The sequence below is a fragment of the Leguminivora glycinivorella genome, chromosome 5 (genome assembly GCF_023078275.1).
Source record: "Leguminivora glycinivorella isolate SPB_JAAS2020 chromosome 5, LegGlyc_1.1, whole genome shotgun sequence".
NCBI lineage: Eukaryota > Metazoa > Arthropoda > Insecta > Lepidoptera > Tortricidae > Leguminivora > Leguminivora glycinivorella.
In genome coordinates, this window is record NC_062975.1 from 25,668,467 (window position 1) to 25,690,257 (window position 21,791).

The following is a 21,791-nucleotide window of genomic DNA, read 5'->3' on the forward strand; positions in this document are numbered from 1 at the left end:
ACACAAATTAAAATATTTCCTATGAAATAATTTAATTTGGTCTTAGAGTGAAAAAGTGTAGTGGTATCCCGTTTTTATATTAATTTGGAAGGGTTACCAATTTTAAATTTATACTCTTTTTTGTCACACTCTTTATGTTATAGATACTCTCATCTCCAAAAACTTTGAAACTTAACTTACCAAGCGTGACGATCTCCCACAGCGTGATCCCAAAGGCCCACACATCAGTGGAGTGACTATACACGTTGTACAGCAGCGCTTCAGGGGCCATCCATCTGACGGGCAGGGCCCCTCGGTTACGTGAGGCGCCGCCGGCGGCCCGAGACATGCCGAAGTCTGCTATCTTGCAGAGTTTGTTGTGGTCCACCAGCACGTTGCGGGCGGCCAGGTCGCGGTGGACGATCTAGAATGGTAATTTGAAAAATATGAGTGATTTCCTAGATGTATGATGATGTCAAAATACCAGAATGGGGATGGCCGGTCGAAATATTGTCCAATGGTGCCAGCAGAACATTCCCTACATGAAGTTGTGTCAAATGCAGATTCCTTTATTTGTCCTGGATTAGCCCTTTTAGCCAAATCACACAGAACATTTTTTTTTATGATCTCCTATAGGTAAATTGCCAGACAAATTACCTGACCTGATGGTAAGCAATCAAACAATAACTTGAGACAAGAGCAAGCTATGATAGATCTATTTAAATTTTTGACAGTTGCTAAACCCATCGGACGGGTCATGGTTTTGTGTCATCCAGGGTACAGAAACAATGATACAAGAGATTATGATTGCCACAACTCACCCCTTTAGAAGCGATGTAGTCCATCCCCCTTGCCACGCAGTACGCGAAAACCGTGAGATCTCGTGACGTCAGCGCTCCGCTCCCGCTAAATCGGTCGGGCCGAGAGCGCCGCTCACGCAGGTAGGTTAGCAGCTTGCCGCACATCACGTATTCCATTATGAGGAGGTAGGGCTCTGAAATGGGGATAGATAATATTTAGATGAACATAAATTAAACACACAAAGCACTTTTTGCCTAAGATTCAACATTTTTCCAAAGGGTGGAAATAAACGTGTATGTTGTCGCTTTGGCTTGTATCCTCGCCATAAATTATCTCGGTATTCCTCACAAAAGTCTAACTACAATTCTAATAATCATAATCTACAACTACACAACACAATACAACAACACACACAATTCTATAATTCATCTCCAAATTTTTATTCAGTGATTTTATACTATGCGATAAGACCGCCTGTTGTCCGCCTCTATTTATAATCATTTGTTTTGTCTCCACTGTATGTTTTGCTGAGGTGTGCCAATAAAGAGTATTCTATCTATCTATCTATCTATCTATCTATGAATCAATGCAAAAATTTGTCTCATAGGGCATTACAATATCTTATATCATTATATGTAGATCTCGTGAAGCAAGCTCCTGCTTTTTCTTCTGCTAGGCGGACTCCTTGATGTACTTCACGGCGAGTCATGGCTAGTAATGTAGAAATTGCAGAACATTCCCAAAAAGCGGAAACATTATTGAGAATGTTCGCAGAACATTCCTGCAACATGAAATTTATTGTTTAAACGAGAGAATATACTTGAAATAAAGTTTAAATGGGCTTAATATAAAACTATATGTTATTATACATATAATATTGTCTATTACAGTTAGCTACTTTGTTGGTAATTTGGGAACATTTCGACTTTCAGACTTCACAGTTTTAGTCCTGACTTTTTTAAATTAGGAACCAAACTATTATTTTTTGATTGATTGATTGATCTTGATTTGGTCATGTCAAAATATTGGGTTGGTAAGAAAGTAATGAGCGATCGATTGAATTCCACATAAAATTTTTGAGAGAGTTCTAGAATCTTCTGTGGTCGAAAGTATATAAAGGGCGAGTCGCACAGTTTCTCGTCAGTCATTCACTAGCTGTCGCCGAGCTAATATAAGGAAGAAAATGGACGAATTAAAAGTGCATGTAAAGCATTGCTTACTATATGAATTTCAGTCTGGCCATTCAGCCGCCGAAGCAGTGCGTAATATATGTCAGCGTGTTGCTCCTGAAGTTGTGTCTGAGGCCACGGCGAAACGATGGTTCCAGCGGTTTCGTAGTGGCGACTTTTCATTATCAGATCAACCTAAGTCTGGTCGACCGGTGAAGATTGATGTAGCCAAATTAAAAACCTTAATTGAAGGAGATCCGAGGCTAACGAGTCGTACTCTTGCTACCGAGTTAGGCTGCTCTCATGTCACCATAGAAATACATTTACACGAGTTGGGAATAAACTACAAATACAGTGTTTGGATACCGTACGAACTTGATAGAGATCAACTAAACCGCCGTGCCGATATCTGCATACAACTTCTGTCTTTTCGCCGCACATTCAACTGGTTGGACCATCTTATCACTGGAGATGAAAAATGGGTCTTATATATAAATCACACACGCAAACGTCAGTGGCTAGCTCCAAACGAAAAAGGAATAGAGGCACCAAAAATAGAGCCTCACCCGAAAAAAGTTATGCTTTCCGTTTGGTGGGATATTCATGGTATTATTCACTGGGAACTCCTACCAAGTGGAATGACTGTTACCGCATCAGTATACTGTAATCAGCTTGAAAATTTAAACCAAAAAATCTGTCAGAATCGTCCACAGCATGCTAAAGTTTTTTTCTTACACGACAATGCTCGCCCACACATTGCAAAAGTGACTCGGCTAAAGCTATTGGAGCTAGGTTGGAAAGTGATACCTCATCCACCGTACTCTCCAGACTTGGCACCTACGGATTACGCATTGTTCAGATCGCTAAGCAATGCCTTGAATGAAAAAAAGTTCGATGATCAAGCCCATCTACGACAGTACATAGCTGAGTTTTTTGAATCTAAACCTAAGAACTTCTTCGCCGATGCTATTCATTCTTTACCAGAACGATGGAGACAAGTAGTAGATAACGAAGGCCGTTATATTTTTGATAAATGATTAAAATAATAAATAAAATAAAAATTACAATATTGGTTATGATTCGCTCATTACTTTCTTACCAACCCAATATTAAAAAAAAAGATCGCTGTCAGGATCGAACCTGAGAACATCGGCATACGAAGCCAGCGCACTACCACGGGACTACGTCTTGACTTGCTGAGTCCGACGAAATCATGGTATAAACTACGAAGTTACTAAGTCTACTGATAAATTCTCGTTCTCGAGAACATTCTCAGAAGTTACCGAAAGTTCTCATGAGGAAAGTTCTGCAACTTTGGAAACTTCTCGTCCGTGCATTGCTAGTCATGGCCTTTCATCTCATACATCTGTACTGTACCCTTTTTGTCTAAACGGGAGCCATCACTATTTATCAGACTGGGGAAAATTCTTACCATGTTCAGTGCAGCAAGCGAGCAGTGTGACGACATTGGGGTGGGTGCCGATCTTCTGCATGATGTAGATCTCGTGCAGCAGTTCCTGTTTCTCCTTCTGCGAGGCGGATTCCTTGATGCTCTTGACGGCTACTAGTCGCGTCAGCCCGTCGTGTCCGTTTAGGTCGTCTGCTTCGGCTTTCCAGACCTGAAATTTGAGGATTTGTGGTATTAGCATGTTTTTAGTGAAAATGCGAATAAGTATATCAGTTATGTAAATGTAATGAACCAGCAAGTTACTGTAATCGAAAAGGTTGTTGATTTAGAGGACAAGAAACCTGTTGCACAAATGTTATTTAAGTTTAGCAAAGAGACACAAGACGACAAGACGCCAATATGCCTATTAACTAAAAAGGAGAATGGGCACTTTTGTATGGGAAGTATCCCATGGCTGTATAAAGATTAAACATATCTCGTTTGAAAACTCTTAACTGTAGTATTAATTTGTTGTATGGGTAATTTGTTGTATAATTTGAAGCAGAGCAAGGCCTCGGCAAAAATGCTTTCCTACTCCTCGTGTACCTTTCTCAACTGATGCTCGTGAAGTGTTTGTGAGCAAGGTTTAATTTACAGAGATTTTTTAAAATGTAATTGTTGTAAAATCTATTACTACGGCTCGCAAAGCCTATATAGCTCAAAGGTACATATTAAATGTTTAAAATATAATTTCAGGTTCCGGTAATTCTCAGAAAATTTGATGAAATCAAAGTATTTACCTGTCCAAAGTTCCCTTGCCCCAATAAAGTTTGTAGCCTCAACTTGTTCCTCGGGAACTCCCACTTGTTGTCCGGCTTGGTCGGCGTCGGCAGCGGCGGCCGCGCCACCGGCGTTATAGGCGACTCCTTCTTAACCTCGTCATCGTCGAAGTAGCCCTCGTAATCTGTGTCTATCTCTTTGGTCTTCTTATTTAATATATTCCTTAAAACAAATACTACTATACCCGCCACAGGCAGGAAACCTAAGCCGGCTAAGACGTACGAAGCTGTGTAAGTCTTTTCGGGTTCTATTACTACTTCATTATCAGAAGTAGCTTTTCCATCCTCCACTGAATCGACTGAAGTGATGTTTTCTTCTTTTTCGGTAGATGTGTCTGGAGTGATTGTAGGTTTATAACTAGATTGTGATGATGTCCTTGAAGTGACCATCAATGGTTTTATAGTTGTTTCAGTAGCTGTCGAATCTTCCGCCGCTGTGACGGGGCTTGTTAATTGTTCAGTCGTAGTCGAAATCGTAGTCATAAATGTAGGTCGTAAACTAGATACTGGAGCGGAAGTCGTTGTTGTAGTTGGTCGTCGTCTTCTTAGTATATTTTTCGGTCTAATTGTGCTTCCATTATTGTTGTTTTCATATTCATTTTGCTTAAACAAATTGGCTAGTCTTTCAGATATCCTGGAAGTTGTCGCTTCGTTTTTGAGGTCAGAAATTTTAGTTGTAACGTCATTGTTTTCATATGCTCTGTGCATGTAAACCGCTGGGCTAGACTGGACACTACTCTCCGTAGTTGTTGTTCGTATCCTAATTCTGTGTTTATATGGTACCCTAGAAGAAGGTGGTGGTATCGGAGTTGTCTCAGTAACGTTGATGATGAAAGGTACCGTCTCATTTTCCTTAGGCACAATTGTCTCGATGACTGTACTATTGTCAGCATCTTTGATGTCAGTTTTGTTCTGTCCTTTCATGGAAGATGTTATCGATACAGAAGTCACTACAGCTGTATAAACTGTTGAAGCTTTTTCCGTTGTTGTGTTTACAACTACAACTGGTAGTATATTTTCAGTGCTTGAAACAGTTGTGACTCTAGCAGGCCGACGTCGTAAATTATGGTAACTTCTTGTATAATTTCTCGGTACTGAAGTTCCATTCGTTTTATTGGAAATATTTTCTTTAACAGTGGAATTTGTATTGATATTTTCTTTATTTACAGTAGTATTTGTCGCGTTACTACTTTTGTCTACAGAACTAGGAGTCACATTGTTTATTATGGGTTCAGTAACATTTAGTTGAGCAATATTTGGAGGTTTGGATGTGGAAGGCGTAGTGTGTTTTCTATAAGCATTAACTAATCCTACGTGACGCTGGGGAGCTGGTCCTTTCACAGTGTTTCTGATCTTATTTTTTTCAATTGTATTCTTTACTACGGAGACATCCATATCTTCATTCAATTCTTCTTCATCGACACTGGTGTTCTTATATTTTTCGGTAGCAGAATATCTTGAATTGAACTTTCGTCTTTCCGGGGGAGCAACAATAAAATTTACCGACTTGGTTGATGCTGATAACGATGGAGAGTCAGTTAGATTATCGTTAATAGTTTGACCTGCTATCTTTTGCCCAAAATTAATAAATGGCGTCATATCCTCAACTGGTAGTTCAGATTCTAGCGGTCTAAAGTGATTGTAAATTTCTTCTGACATAAACTGAGTATCATTTCTTTTATCTTTTTCGTTCTCTGTTTTTAAAGGTTTTGTATGTTTATTATCAGTAGTATTAGCAATAACGTCTTCAAGTTGTTCAACTTTTTTATGTACATGAACATTTGGGGCTTCTGTCGTAACGCTACTAGTAACATTACTGGCGAGCGTTGTATTTTCAATTTTTACAGTACTGCTTACATTAACTTCATTAGCACTTACAGTTACATTTAAAACTGGAATTTGTGTGACATTATCAGTATCTGAATAGTTGAGCAAATATAAACCATGATTAGATTCATCAACTTGAAATTCTTCATCTGGTTCCAAGTCTACCTCTTTGTCCAGTCCTTCAAGTTTTTCTGGTGGAACGTAGATTATTCCATTTTCTGTAGAAGGTCCTTGTGTTTTATTTCTTCTGTTATTTATAAAACCTGCTCGACTTCGGTTTTCCTGGTAGACTTTGGGGACGAACAGATGTCTGATCTCGTGGGGTTTGAGATCTTGTTTTATCTCCCGTATGCCGTCGGTCGTTGTGAGCCGAAGGCTGGGAGCCGCTTCGTTACTTGAGTTGTCGAACGTTATCCTCTTGATTATGGAGCTGTTCGAGTCTCGGACTTCTATCTGGAGGAATGTTGTATTACTCCTGAAAATAAGACAAAAAAAAACAGGTTTAGACGTGCTCAAACAAACATCACTAAAACTCATTAAAATTTAGTAAATTAATTTGACCGCACCCACAATAGGGTCAAGTTAAAGAACAATCACAATGCACAGTGAATATTTCCACCAATGAGTCACACAAAATACGAGTAATTTGTTTGAAACTAAACAAGCCAATTACAAATTATCAGGCAGGATTTAGAATATATTTGACCGTACCTATACCGTCCAAGTCGTTGTGTAATCTAATCACTATTGTGAATTTGAGGTTAGCAGCAACTTTAAGGCAGATATCAGTTGCCTAAACTAAACACATACTAGGCTTTGTGTTAGGTATCTAAGTGAGACACGCCGTCTCCCGCGCATTCACCGTTGAAAAAAGAATGCTTCATTGGTTTGTGCACAGAAGAATCTAGAGTATACAAGAGTTAAGTACCCTTAAGAGCTTATTGTCCCTTGTCATTTTCAAAGATAATTGAACCAGTAAACACTTACTTATGTGACTTATTGGCTATGTTATTGATGTGCATCATGGTCTTCCCATTGATTGCTGCCGATCTTTTATCATTGGCAAAGAGAACCTCATCATCAGAGAACACTTATGTGAAGTTATCTGGGTTATTGGCTATGATGGCTAAGTTATTAATGTTTATCTTGTGCCACTTGTTTTCTGCTCCTAGTCTTTTTTTCATTGACAAAGAGATCCGCATCACCAGTAAACACTTACTTATGTGGCTTATTAGCTATGTTGGCTAAGTTATTGATGTGCGTGGCGAGTCGCCCGTTGAGCAGCTGTCGCCGCCGCGCCGCCAGCACGGCGTGCAGTTGTTGATCTCTTGTCGCATTAACGCTGCTCTGCGTCGTCGTGCGACGGGTGCCTGGAATAGATGGAAATCGTTTAAAAAAATTAAAATATAAGAGAGAGAATTCAACATGTGTAAAGGGACTAGGTTTTAAGTTTTTATTAAGTAGCTCTTTTTTACAACATGCACATTTTTTACGTGTGACATAATAAAAATTGCCCCTTTTCAATAATAACAAAGTAAAGTTTTGACGGCTGAATAAATCATAGAAGTTGTTTGTTTCAAATATTTGAGAATTGATTGTTTTGACGATTGTAATAAAAAACTGTTTCAATTTAAATGCGTTCAGTTAACACAACTTAAATAAAAATAGTAAACAATAGGTACCCACATCCTACAGTCAATTTAAAACCAGTCAAAGTCACATATAAATCCCTAAACTAGGATACTTTAACGACGTATTATTAAGCAATAATATAATTTATTGAAATTGATTTCCATAGAGTACCTAGTCTGTTCATATTCTTTGATGAATACTTTTGCATGTTAAATTGTATGTTGTTATTTAATGCATGTTAATTATAAGATGTAATGTTTTGAAAAGAAGTTGCCCGCCGAGTTTCTTGCCGGTCCCATAGTGGATACCCCCCTCCCAACTGAGGGGGGACTGAAATCTTCTCGAGGCTGAGGCGTAGGGTTAGAGCCGGCGTAGCTTTATTTGACGTTCATATGCGCATTGTAATATGCCTACTTGAAAAATAAATATTTCATTTTCATTTTCATTTTCATTTTCATTAATTTTATTTGTCAACAATATTACCTACGCATTACAGAAAACACCTTGGTAGTATTTATATCACTCCTTATTTATCATATCTAATTGATTAAATAACAGATTTGGCGAGAACGTAAACTCTTGCGCAACTTATAATCAAATAAACAATCAAGATCTCACATTTATTAAATATTCATAGTTTTCGCTTCTGGTAATCACAATTGAAGCTGTAGCTGTAACTGCTAAAATACTAGATTCTATTGTATCAATTAAGGCTCCAAAAATCATTTATTTACATAAACAGAACATAGAAACTAAGACTATGCAATAAAACTTAATAGCTAGTGTATATCTGAAACAAGCCTTTTAATATATATTGAATAAATGTCGGTTAAGATTGTTTTCCGATTTTTATTGAATTCAAGATTAATCTTATTGATTAAAATTAAGATAAGCTGTTTCAATGTCATAAATTAATACTTATCCGTTAAAATATTGCGTGATGACCAACAATTGAAATAATTACATGTAATCTTGTAGTGGCAGATAATACCAACTTAAAACTAAATTTAAAAACTCGAAAATAAACAAAGTTCGACCTTAAATCTAAGATTCAAAATATCATTAATAATGCATTAGATTGTAATGATAACTTTGTCTAAATTAGTGAAGTTGAATGAAAATAGACCTAATAATAAAGCACTAGAGTTGAAAACAGAATGTGTTGGTTAGACCAGCGTGTGCGCAGCCTTCACCCACAATCTCGGAATGGCGTGTAAAGACAATAGATGCGTTTACAAGATGGTGACCACAACTTTGGAGAGGCAAACAGTTGTACCAATGTTAAGACGTCGTGTACGCTGATTTTGGTATGTTGAAGAACCACTTGGCATTTGAGCCTATCCTCGTGAGTCCCTGGGCCTATTTCTCAAAACTGAAACTTACAAGTTACAATCGGAAGTCTCTTTCCAATTTGTCATATTAGACATTGACTACCACTTGTAAATTGTAACTTGTAGCTTCGAGAAATGGGCCCCTGAAAGCATTTGTTCTGTTTTTGAATTTGAATAGAATAGAAAAACGTTTATTGCAGAAACCATCTACATGCTGCACCACATGCATTTAAAAAAAAGAAAGAAAGAGATCTTATGAACTTCATACCTAAAACTATATTGCTTAACAATTCGAACACAACAATTTGGAACCTTCTGTAACTCAATATAAGTTCGAAATAAATTTTGGAATATGTATAAAAAATTGTACGCGAGGACTGAGCAGGCTATGCTGATTGGGGTGAAGATTGGGTATAGTACGAATTTCGAAGACTACTGCAATTATTAATTAAGAATAATCAAGAATTCTTACAAAGAGAACGTATTAGGGAGAGTAAAAGCGGAAGAAGAGGTAGACCTTATCGAACTCTCTGATCAAATCCAAGGGATCCTGAAGAATCGCGGTCAAAAGCATCATAAACCGGAGGAATTTGTATGAGGCATGATAACAGGTCTGTCACAATAGTGACAAATGGAAATCCGTGGTCCCTGCCTACACCTCTGGGAAACAGTCGTGACTGTATGTATGAATAAAACATTACCTTATTCGTTCCAGTTTAAGTTCGCACTAAAACCCTTCTAACATAGAGTAATCATTACCTCATATTTGCTATTGTCTCGCTATGCAAATGGTTCATTTGACTAAAACGGTTGGGTCATAGCTACATCTTCCCACGCCACGCTTCTATGGTATTCACACCTTTGGGTAGTAAGTACATGTTAATGCTCTCATGGACATTATGGTATTAGATTACATGGGCAATGTGGTGTTGCATGTGTTACTATTTGTAAATCGGTGTTGGATGGTCGATTTTGGCTTCATAAGTAAATAAAACGAAACCAAACGTAGGCAAGGAACACAAATTAGAGATTTTTTGTTTTATCAACGTTGTTGTTGTCAGTCGAGGGAATCAAAAGACTGAAGGAAATTAAAAGAATGTGATGATATGAAAATATATTTTAGAGCAAGAGTAGAAATTATAATTCAAACAATCCGCTTGAAAAACCAATGAAGTCAGTCAGTTTCAATAGTACCGGATTAAACGACGCGCCAAAAGTAATTAATATAACTGAATAACTTTTCTAAATATAGATAAATCTGTACAGTTCATGGTCAGAAATATCAAAGGCTTTTTTTTCTATTTATAGAAATACATCTCTTTTTATTAAGCGGTTACAGAATGGTACTTATACTTTTGATTTTGATGCTGCGAACAGACCTTTTAAAGTGAAAATGTACCACTAAACTAGATTAAGAATCGTCCTCCATATCAACCCGGGCAGCGAAATAGAACGCGAGTTCTACAACCTCAGTTGCACAAGCGCGCATGTAGGCACTGACTTTCATACTCTCGCTTACCGATTGTATTGCTCAGTCTATCCAATAAGACTGTATCCTCGATACATATCTTGGTATAACTTTTTTTTTTTTTCAGTACAGAATTGGGGCTCGGTGCGCAGTGGTACATTTCTTGTCACGTCGAAAGGATCATCTGTACTGAAAGACTCCGTGCAATACACGTGCGAAAAGAAAATTCGTAACTCGACTTAAAACCCTCCAATCGGTCGTGTACTTGTATCGTAATGTACTACGATGTATACGTATCTCCAAATGACGATAGCGCATAAAGTTTCACGTACGAAATATAACAAAAAGAGTGGATAGCTCAGACTGTTTAATAAAAACTTCTAATTGCATGTATTTTGCTAAATATTAATGTAATATTGAACGAAATGCAAAAGAACTAATCTTGATCCTGGTCACGGCACCAATTGAATCAATAAAGAATACATAATATATGGGAATAAGATCTTTGACATAGAGGATTTTTATTTTGGTTCAATAACAACAAAGACGACCGGTCTGGCTCAGTCGGTAGTGACCCTGCCTGCTGAGCCGCGGTCCCGGGTTCGAATCCCGGTAAGGGCATTTATTTGTGTGATGAGCACAGATATTTGTTCCTTAGTCATGGATGTTTTCTATGTATATAAGTATGTATTTATCTATTTAAGTATGTATACCGTCGCTTAGCACCCATAGTACAAGCTTTGCTTAGTTTGGGGCTAAGTTGATCTGTGTAAGGTGTCCCCAATATTTATTTATTTATTTAATTTCAAGTACATAATCAAAGACATACTCGTATCTACTCGTACCTACTGGTTCCATGAAGCATATCGCGACTAAGCTTTTGGAACAACACTTGCGTTGCGAAAAAACGTCGCATGCGCACCGCGATCACGAACGAGAAATTTGTAATTACTGCACACGTATTATCAAGGGTGATGAGTCTATGTATTGTACACACTATTTTATTAGAAGATAAACGTCGTATAGTCAATTTTCAACCAATAGGTATAGGCACCTAATATATCACACCTAGTTGTCAACGGTACTTGTTAAGTTTAATTTTCATGTTATATTTGTTCACACGTCAGTAAAGGTAATGTAAACCGATTCACTTAAATGGAATACTCATGATGGTGATTAAATTAAATTAATTAAATTAAAATTTATTTATTTCAAGTAACACAACTCATAATTTACAATAAAATATAAAAATACACAGACACAACACACATACTAAAAAGTCAAGCAGCTGTGATTGACACACTGATAGGATAACCCTTATCTATAGTTATTCCTCACTGTGTCAACCACAGGTGCATGAAGCCCACAACAAAATGCGACATAAGGGCAAAACCTGTTCGCAATCATTGACATGACGCTGTTGGAGCTGGAGCGCACACGCCGCACCAGAGATGCAGCCCGCAGGCGCATAGTAGCTTTAAAACATGCCACACGCGCCCCCGCGAACATCCCCGATGCGCTGCAGTATCGCGGCAGCCCCATCAGCGCCCTAAATGCATTATTATATTGTACTTGTAGGGCCTTATACGATTTAAGATTGAACTTTCGCCATAGACTGCAGGTATAAAATGTTGTACAAAAAGCTCTAAACAACGTCACTTTACTGTCATTTGAACACCGAGCAAATCTTCGTGCAATCATATTAGCTCTGATCGACAAGGCCCTACGTTCCCGCTCTATGTCATCATCGTCCTTGAGGTCGGACCTAACTATATGACCTAAATATTTGTACTGGTATACTCTTTTAAGGCAACCGCGTTAAGTCTAATAGGTGGTATCAATGACGGAATTTTAGACTCGACCCCAAAAACCATGTACTGACTTTTCTCAACATTATACTTAAGTCCGTGCGAGTGAGAATACTCCTCACATACCTTCAGTAACCTTCTGATGCCACAAACTGACGCACTCAACAGCACCATGTCGTCTGCATAACTCAAATTGTTCACATTAACCCCATCTATATGACAGCCGGCATGCATGGTGCTGAGCGCTACAATAAGGTCATTCATATACAGGTTGAAAAGTGATGGTGAGCTTAATCCCCCTGTCTCACTCCACACCTCAACCTGTACGGCTCAGACAATGTACCTGCCCATTTCACGTTGTTGATCTGGTTTCCATACCAATATCTGAATATACTTATAAGATCAGGCGCTAAGTTAATTCCCTCTAGTTTCTTCCAAAGCAATTCGTAGGAAACCAGATCAAACGCTTTCGATAAATCAAGGTAACAAGCATAGACCGGAGTATTCCTATCAACATAGTACGCGGCAGTATGCTTAAGGCACAGGATAGCGCTTTCAGTTGACAGCCCAGGCCTAAACCCGAACTGGTTGTCATGCAACGAAAGGTTTTTACTCAACTGTACATTAAGCACACCGTCCAGTACCTTTGCAATAACAGTAGCAAGAGATATTGGTCTATAGTTCGATTTACTAGTTAGGTCTCCGGTCTTGTTTTTCACTACTGGTATTACAAGGGTTCTTATTAAGTCACTTGGCAGGTACGAATGGGATATACAGAGAGAATAAAACAATGCAAGTACACGTGAAATATGACACCCAGCATAGCGTAGATGTTCCACACTGAGCCCATCATGGCCAGGCGACTTACCACCAGACATAGCATGTATAGACTTAGCTACGTCTGAGGCCGATATCCGCGTCACTCGCCTCTCCATAATGCCCCCCGTGCTCCCCCCCTCACATGCAGGTGCTATGCTAGGTTGCACAGTAAAGTGATCTCTAAAGATGTTAGCTATGACCCCGTGATCTGTTACCCCCTCCACACCCGCTGGCGGGCCAGACCTCACATTTAACCTGCCCGTCGACTTCCAAAATGCCTTAAAATCCTTTTTAGAGTGATGCGATGCTATCATGTCCATTTGTATTTGATTTTGATGGTCTTGGCACCATTTTAGTCGGGACTTAAATATACGTTTACTTTCACACATGTTAGTATATTCAGTGCCCACCAAAGGTTTGCCATTAGACACCCATTCAATAAATGCTTGTCTCGCCCGCCAGTGAGCGTCCTTCACGTGCCTATTCCAACCGACTATACGATGTTTGTTACTTTTATTATGTCTTACATTTTCCTTACTGACTATGGCAGACTGGCTAAGCGCCGTCACAATGTCTCGGTACATGTTATCCAAAATTATTTTATGACCAGGGTCATTACAACATTTGTCACCACAATTAATGAAATTGGTAGGAAAATTAATATTTCTTAACCTGTTATGACATTCTTTTGTGTACATCGCAATCTGTTCATTTGTTCTCTCCCCCCATAATGCGCAGTTAGTGATTTTAAGCGGTGCAGCAGTTAATCTAGGGGTTAATATACCTATATTACATTCTAATATGAGGGGAAAGTGGTCGGACCAGACTACGTCATACTTGACATGTACATTACGAATAGAACTTAAAGCCGATTGTGTCACGATACAGTGGTCCAGCCAGCGCCTAGACCCGTGTGCCTCACTGATAAAAGTGTAGGTATCAGATGAAAGTCCTAATCTGTTTATATCAACGCACACCCAACTCTGTTCATCGCAATAGTTACTTAGTTCAGTGAAAAATAGCTCACCTGGATGCGCGTTAAAGTCTCCCAAGATATAAACAGATTCCACTTCACATTCATCTACTATTGCACTCACCGCACTAAGGCAATCCGTGAACTCAGGTAAGTTATCTGTACAATCCGTGGGCATATACACACAGACAACTATAAACGGCCGATCGTTAGACACTATTTTAACCGCACATACGCGTGGATTACTACACTGTAGCACAGATACACTTTGAAACAGATTACTCCGCCACAGAAGCGCCACTCCGCCGTACGGCCGCCCTTTCAGCATACCACTAGATGTATCCACCGCCGATGTTCCAGTAAACGAGTAATCGCTGCTAATATTACCTAAATATGATATTTCATTCGGTAATAGCCACGTTTCTTGTAAGGCGATTATATCGTAGAATTTACAAAGTTGTTTAACATAATTAATTGATCGTTTGACACTTTTACAGTTAAAAGTAGTTAATTTTATGTTGTGTTGTTATTAACTTGGACGTTGCTAATTATTTAGAAAAATTTAAATAGCGAGAAATGTTTACAGTATGCACAATTACACATGGTACAATCAGCTACCACGCTGTGATTACAGACAAAGTGCCAAAAATATGTAGACACACCTAAATGTACAGGCAATAAAGTTCTGTATACTATTTTTGGCACTTTGGCTGTATTCATGGCTTTGTTGTTGGCTGTACGTACCTACAGTAAATCTTGTGAAAACATTAACAAGTATTTTAAAATAATTATTGCCTTTTATGTCTTTTTGGATCCATTTCGAGTGGATTTAGTCCGACAAACACTTTTCTTTTTATTAGCTACACTAACATAGAATATTTTCCATTCGAGCAAAAACAAACAACTGGTTTTAAAAATTCCTAGGAAACAGGCGTATTCTTCTGTAAAAAAACACAAAAGTCAATAATTTATAAACTAACTGTTGTAACTTGTAAGTTAATCCAAAATAAACATCGTAATGACAGGAACAGTTATCTCCGCTCGTACTTTATCTGCGGTCATCTCACGATACAGTCTAGTTCAGTTTTGGCATGTCACGTAGCAGCGTAAGTCACAAGCTTAAGAGATAGTACTTGAAACGAAAGCGAGAACACCTAATGACCAATGATTTGAAATGACGTTTACCAAATCCATTTAAACTAAAAGTATGTGATATTTCAACTGTACGCCGTAATAGTGTTCAAAAGAGCTCTAGAAAACGGGTTAAGAATAAAAGAAGAAACATTACAAAACGATTCATTTATGAATAACAACATAGAAAGGAAAGGGGAAGGAAATACGAAGGTAAAGATGCAAATGTAAAGATTATCATTAATAAAGCGAATGAGAAAGAAGGAAAAGTGAATATTTTATCGTATCAAGCTGTTCAGCAAAGGGCTACTGAAAATAAATATGAGAATATAGCGATTGACGACATTAACAAAATCACAAGTTTTAAGATTCTGGCGACGTGATGAGGTCATCATAATTACAAAGAAGTAGCTCCCGTCAAAATCATTACACTTATAAACAAAGATCATAAAGAAATTTCTATCCGCTAACAGACTATAACTTAATTCAGTCCCTGTGGTTTATCCAGCCTTCTATTGAAACGTCATATCTCACATCAAAACTCGTACAAAATTTCCCTTTACAAATCGGGAAGCACAGTAAGGGCTAACGGTGCGATGCACCGTATAGTTGGACATAACATAGCGTAAGCTAGCGGGCTGACCGGTTGTACGGCTAGTGGTACTATCAAAGGAATGAACTGTTTGATAATGTTCTGCAATGAGAAGGTTTTTGTACCCTTCGTAACCTACTATATGGCCACTAGAATTAATATTTTTTAATATATAATTCACACTTTAGATAGCGCGTCCTATTTAGATTATGCGTATATTATTGTTACAAAACCCTATATATGGGTAAATGACGAAACCTCTTGCGGATAGCTTTAAATATTGTTTGCGTGTAAGGACGACGCCTGTAGCTAATAAACTTTATGGTTGTAGCCTCATGACGAAGCCTGCGTTGCGAATATTCGGTTGTGAAGTGTATTGAACGGCAAATCGGCTACTAGACTCATTTGGCAGAAGAAATTATTGTTTTTTGTATTATTTTACATAAAATACCAATATTTACAGATTTTGGGTATTAAAAGTGAATGATGACTACGTATTTTCGATTAAAAATGTGTATAATATTTTTTTAATCTTTGGCCACCGAAAACGCTGTCAGTCACGTAGTGACGTCATAGAACCTAACTTAACTTCATGTCAAGCCAATCACTGACATAATGAACTTTATGCCTCATACTTAGGTAATGTCAGAAAGATTTGTGTTTAATTCGATTGACGTCATGCAGACAATTTATAGATTAACATGGCTAATGTTGTTTTTGCCTGATTAAGTGAAAGTATACTTTAAAAATGTTTTTTCTTGGTTTTCAAGTCGTAATAAAATATGGTAATTTTTTTTTTCGGTTAATTGGTCAGTAATTAATAATATAAGATAGACTTAAAAAAAGGGTCAAGTAGCCTATTAACGGATTTCTATATATATATATATATATATATATATATCTATTTAATGTTATTTAGTAGGAATTCAATGACTAATGTATTTAATTCTTATCTTAAAAAGTGCTACAGTTACAAACATGTTAGCATTTAATCATAATTATTAGATTAATACTAGTAAATACGAGTATGGTGCTTTCCTACTAAATATAAAATTTATCAAATTGTTTTAATGAACTACACGCAGCAACTATAATTATATCAAAACCAATCAGCGCTAACTCTTTTCAACACAATTTCACAATTAAAACGCATTAAATCAATAATTACAAACCTACCACTAAATTAAGAAATAATTACTTCTCAGAACGGTTGTAATTACAAATTAAAATTGTAACACCTTTAATTACATAGTCATCAATTGTTTTAACGTGTCAAGGCTCGTGACGTCTTTTGACGTCGGCTGGTATAACTGTCAATTGTGACACGTAACGTGTGACGTGTGGCAATCGGTTTTGGAGGCGTTGTAATGGCACTACAATTATGTTATGATATATTGTGTAGCAATGTTTTGTTTCTTGGTAGTTCTGTGATACTTTGTGTACGTTGACGGTCTGGCTTAGCGCGTAGTGACCCTGCCTGCTAAGCCGCGGTCCCGGGTTCGAATGCCGGTAAGGGCATTTATTTGTGTGTTGAACACAGATATTTGTTCCTGAGTCATGGATGTTTTCTATGTATTTATCTATAAGTATATCGTCGCCTAGCACCCATAGTACAAGCTTTGCTGAGTTTGGGGCTAGGTTGATTTGTGTAAGGTTTATTTATTTAAGTTTAATCAGATATGTACCTAATAGGAACACGTAAAGAGTCAAGAATGAAATTGATAAAGCCGATCCTACGATAATAATTCTAGTAAGATAATTTTCCGCTCTTCGGTGAAGAAAAACTTCTCGAGGAAACCGGACTAAACCTAAACCTAAGGGCCTAGTTTTCTATCTGGGTTTGATGGCAGTCGCTTTCATAAAAGTAGTCCAAATTTTAGTCGCCAAAGCAGACCCCAGGCTTTCATGAGCCGCCTCAAAATGCCGGGATAACGCAAAGAAGAAAACAAGATAGGTAACAGTAAACGATTTCAAACGAAATTCTATCAGAGCGCTATGCAAAGGCATTCAAAGTACATTTTTTAAATTGGGTATATACATACCAATACCCTACATTAAATTTCTATATTAACATGCTAACACAAAAAAAAACAAACAAGAAAATGGTTGAAATACACAGTTCGCGACAGCTCTATGCCGCACGAACGCTGGCGGACGCGCGCCTCTGCACCGGCTTCTCACTGGACCAATACTTTACCGTCTTTACCCATATTGATATATTTCATCTCTCTAACCCGAAATATAGACACGCCATCTTAGAATCATTACCTTAAGTTCCCTTAAATCTATAGATATACATATAATATACTTTTTAACAACTATCTAAAACGCATCCTCTTACCTTTCGTTTCTTTACTTTTTGTACACAAAAAAGCGAAGTTAACGCCCACTCCTTACAGATTTATTTTAGTAGTACATAGGTATAATCCTTCCTTAATTGTATTTTTTTGTAATAAGCTATTAATAAGTCATAAGAAATTGTCTTGTAATCAAAATCTTAAGACAGTTCCTGTTTTGGCAACCACAAATTGTTTAAAGTAACCCGTGGATAATGCTGTTGACTATACATATTGTAATTCATATTTTCTGTACCTCCTACTGTAACCGTTATTGTATAGTTGTTTTTTATCCCTAAAATAAACAAAATAAAATAAAATTAAACATCCAAATTAAATTAAAAATCAATACTACAAGTTAAGCAGCTAGCAAACAATTAGGTCTCGAAATGAATCTATCGAAAACAATGGTCATGACAAACAGCATAAAAAGAGAAATATCAGTAGACAATAAAATTTTGGAATATACAGATAAATACATTTACCTCGGAAAACAAATCGGATTCGACAGAAATAACAACGACCTCGAGGTAGAGCGAAGAGCGCAAAATACTTGGAATAAATACTGGTCTCTAAGCGAAATATTTAAAAGCAACATGCCAGTACATATCAAAACAAAAGTTATGTCTTCATGCCTCCTACCTTGCCTAACCTACGCATGTCAAACGTGGAAGTATACATCTAGAGTTAAAAATAAAATAATCACCTGCCAACGAGGACTAGAAAGAAGCATGCTTAATATTAAAAAAATAAACAAAATTCGTCACACAAAAATCCGAGAAATCACCAAAGCCAAAGATGCTTTATTATATGCAAAAACACAGAAATGGAAGTGGGCAGGACACGTAGCGAGGCTAAAGGACGAGAGTTGGACTAGCAGGGTAACGAAATGGAAAGGCCCACAAGGCAAACGTCGTAAAGCAAGACCGCACACGAGATGGGAAGACGAGATAAGACAAATCGCTGGGCCCTGCTGGTCACACATAGCGCAGGATAGAGACAAATGGAGCTCTTTAGAGGAGGCCTTCACCTTCACCTGAGGAGGGGTTCGTGCATATCAAAGATATCTACATAGCTAAGATACACAACACGACAACATTTACCATAATATATATATATATATATATATATATATGTACTTTTTCTTCTCTTATGTTTAACAAAAATTGTAACGAACTTGCATGAAATAAAAGGCTTTTTATTTATTTTATTATTTATTACTACAAGTTAAAGGTGGAAACCCATTACACCATATCAATTGAATCAAACCCTCATTATGAATATTTAAATTAAATCAATTTTCAAATAAGTAAATCAACAAGAGTTTAAATAGAAAACAGATAATCCACTATTTGAGTAGACAATTTCCACAAGATGGTTGTCTGACCTATAAGTTCCTGATGGTGCAAGATGATCCCGATTGCCGTAAACTGTTGTAAAGTGCGCTTGCGCAACGAAAGCTGCGTAAGGGCCGAAGGCTGGGAAACGGGTCGCAACAGCCGGCCTAGCCGAAATGACGATCGTTGATACTAGACGCCGATTGAAACGCAGTCTAGCTCTGTCGCGCCATACGGAAGAGAGATAGAGATAGCTAGCCACGATAACGATGTTATTGTAAGCTTTTGTGTATTTGGCTACGTGGCAAGGCTAGTAAAAAGCACCGCTGTGACATTCTATTGTGAGATTTTATAGCTAGGACTTTCATTTCTAGATAACATTGTGGATACGGGTATGAACGGTAGCTGACATAGTGATAGACTTCAGTGAGATAGTAGTAAAATACAAACAGCCAAGCCATAACAGAGGCTTATTTTCAAAGAAAATTATGTAGTCAAAGAACATGACAGTGTATTGCCATCTTTCGACACTTTTAGAACCTCGATTGACAATGTTTAACCATTTTGTTATGACGACCGGTCTGGCTCAGTCGGTAGTAACCCTGTCTGCTAAGCCGCGGTCCTGGGTTCGAATCCCGGTAAGGGCATTTATTTGTTTTACGAGCACAGATATTTGTTCCTGAGTCATGGATGTTTTCTATGTATATAAGTATGTATTTATCTATTTAAGTACAATATGTATATCGTCGCTTAGCACCCATAGTACAAGCTTTGCTTAGTTTGGGACTAAGTTGATCTGTGTAAGGTGTCCCCAATATTTATTTATTTTTATTTTTTTTATAGTTTGGGTCTCATAAAGTCTTAAGTCATAATGTATTGTTTGTTCACATTTTCGTTAGTCATAATTCGAGTTTTCTCAGAAACGCGTAACTTTTCAATATTGCCATAAAACAAACCTTTTAACCTAATCTATAAATGACCTTAATGAAAAGCCTGAAAGTTAACCGTTTCAGGTGCCGTAGCCGAATGGCATTTCTGCGACGCGAAACGAAAACGAAACGCCGCGAAATGTAGTCTGGCTCTGTCGCGCCAATACGCACGAGCGATAGAGATAGATATCTATGAGCGACGGCAATTTACACATTTTACTTTGACAGTAACTCTCTATAATACTCGATCCTCTTTGGTTATACATAAACATCTGAGATTGCACCGTGCGAACCGTAGAATTGGACATTTACAGTTTCAATGCAATTTAAAGAGGGTATCTTTGTTGGTTTAATAAAGCATGACTGTTTCTTAGGCAGGTGTGTGGAGAATACTGATTTCAGATTTGTCGGTACTTATGAAACAATACACTGTGTTGTTAGAAGGTTGCAATAATATTTATTTCACGTGTAAATTGTATGTAAAACGAAAGGAGACGTATGTAATCTTTGTGAAATGTTTTTAATGGTATTATCTTATATTTCTTTAAAGAAAAGTTTTTTTTCTCTCATACATACATACATACATACAATCACGCCTGTATCCCATGAAGGGGTAGGCAGAGTACATGAAACTACTCAAGTTTCAGGGCCACTCTTGGCATATAAGGGGTTGAAAGAAAACGAAACTGTGACATTGCAGTGACAGGTTGCCAGCCTCTCGCCTACGCCACAATTTAACCCATATACCCACAGTCGCCTTCTACGACACCCACGGGAAGAAAGGGGGTGGTGAAATTCTTAACCCGCCACCACACGGGCACCACGGGCGGGTTTTTTTCTCTCATAGGACTGAGAAATAGGCAAGAAAAACCTAAAAAAATAAGTATTGACGATCTTTTCTTTATGTGTAGTACAGTTTACGCAAGTTTACCAACCGGCCTAGCCGAAGACTAAGTGACCATCGTTTTCTGTCCCACCACTACAGATGAGCAATAAGGAGCTAGCTACGAAGCATAAATTGAGACCTAATACTCAGGGTGCGTAGCCGAATGGCACAAACGCTCACGAAACGAAACGCTCGTAGATAGCTATCTCTATCGCTCATGCGTATTGGAGCGACAGAGCCAGACTACCTTTTGTGGCGTTTCGTTTCCGTTTCGCGTCGCAGAAATGCCATTCGGATACGGGGCCAGGTCGGTCTGAAAGTTGTACCATTAATTACGTGAGACTAAACGACGGGAATTGTCGATTGAGAAATGTATGAGAGCGCTATTTCTCAGTTGTATATGGTTACGAGAGCAATTGAAGACAAAATGTTGGACTATAAATTGGTAATAGTTTTAGTATATCCGTATAATGTTGAAATGGCTAGGTACTTGTATGTATTTGTGGTATGCCTAAAGTATATTTTACAAATTACAGGGGGCCGATTT

The 21,791-nt window shown here is 37.8% G+C and overlaps 1 protein-coding gene across 2 annotated transcripts in view; it reads right to left on the reverse strand.

Moving 5' to 3' along the window:
- LOC125226726 (dual specificity protein kinase splB-like) overlaps window positions 1–21,791 on the reverse strand; it is a 219,962-nt gene that overhangs the window by 3,813 nt on the left and 194,358 nt on the right. For both annotated transcript variants that reach the window (XM_048130810.1, XM_048130811.1), the window contains exons 2-6: window positions 7,222–7,372; window positions 4,137–6,477; window positions 3,382–3,568; window positions 801–973; window positions 181–403 (exon numbers count right to left, since the gene is read on the reverse strand). In XM_048130810.1, coding sequence (XP_047986767.1) covers window positions 181–403; window positions 801–973; window positions 3,382–3,568; window positions 4,137–6,477; window positions 7,222–7,372 — 3,075 coding nt within the window. The remainder of the gene's footprint in view (window positions 1–180; window positions 404–800; window positions 974–3,381; window positions 3,569–4,136; window positions 6,478–7,221; window positions 7,373–21,791) is intronic.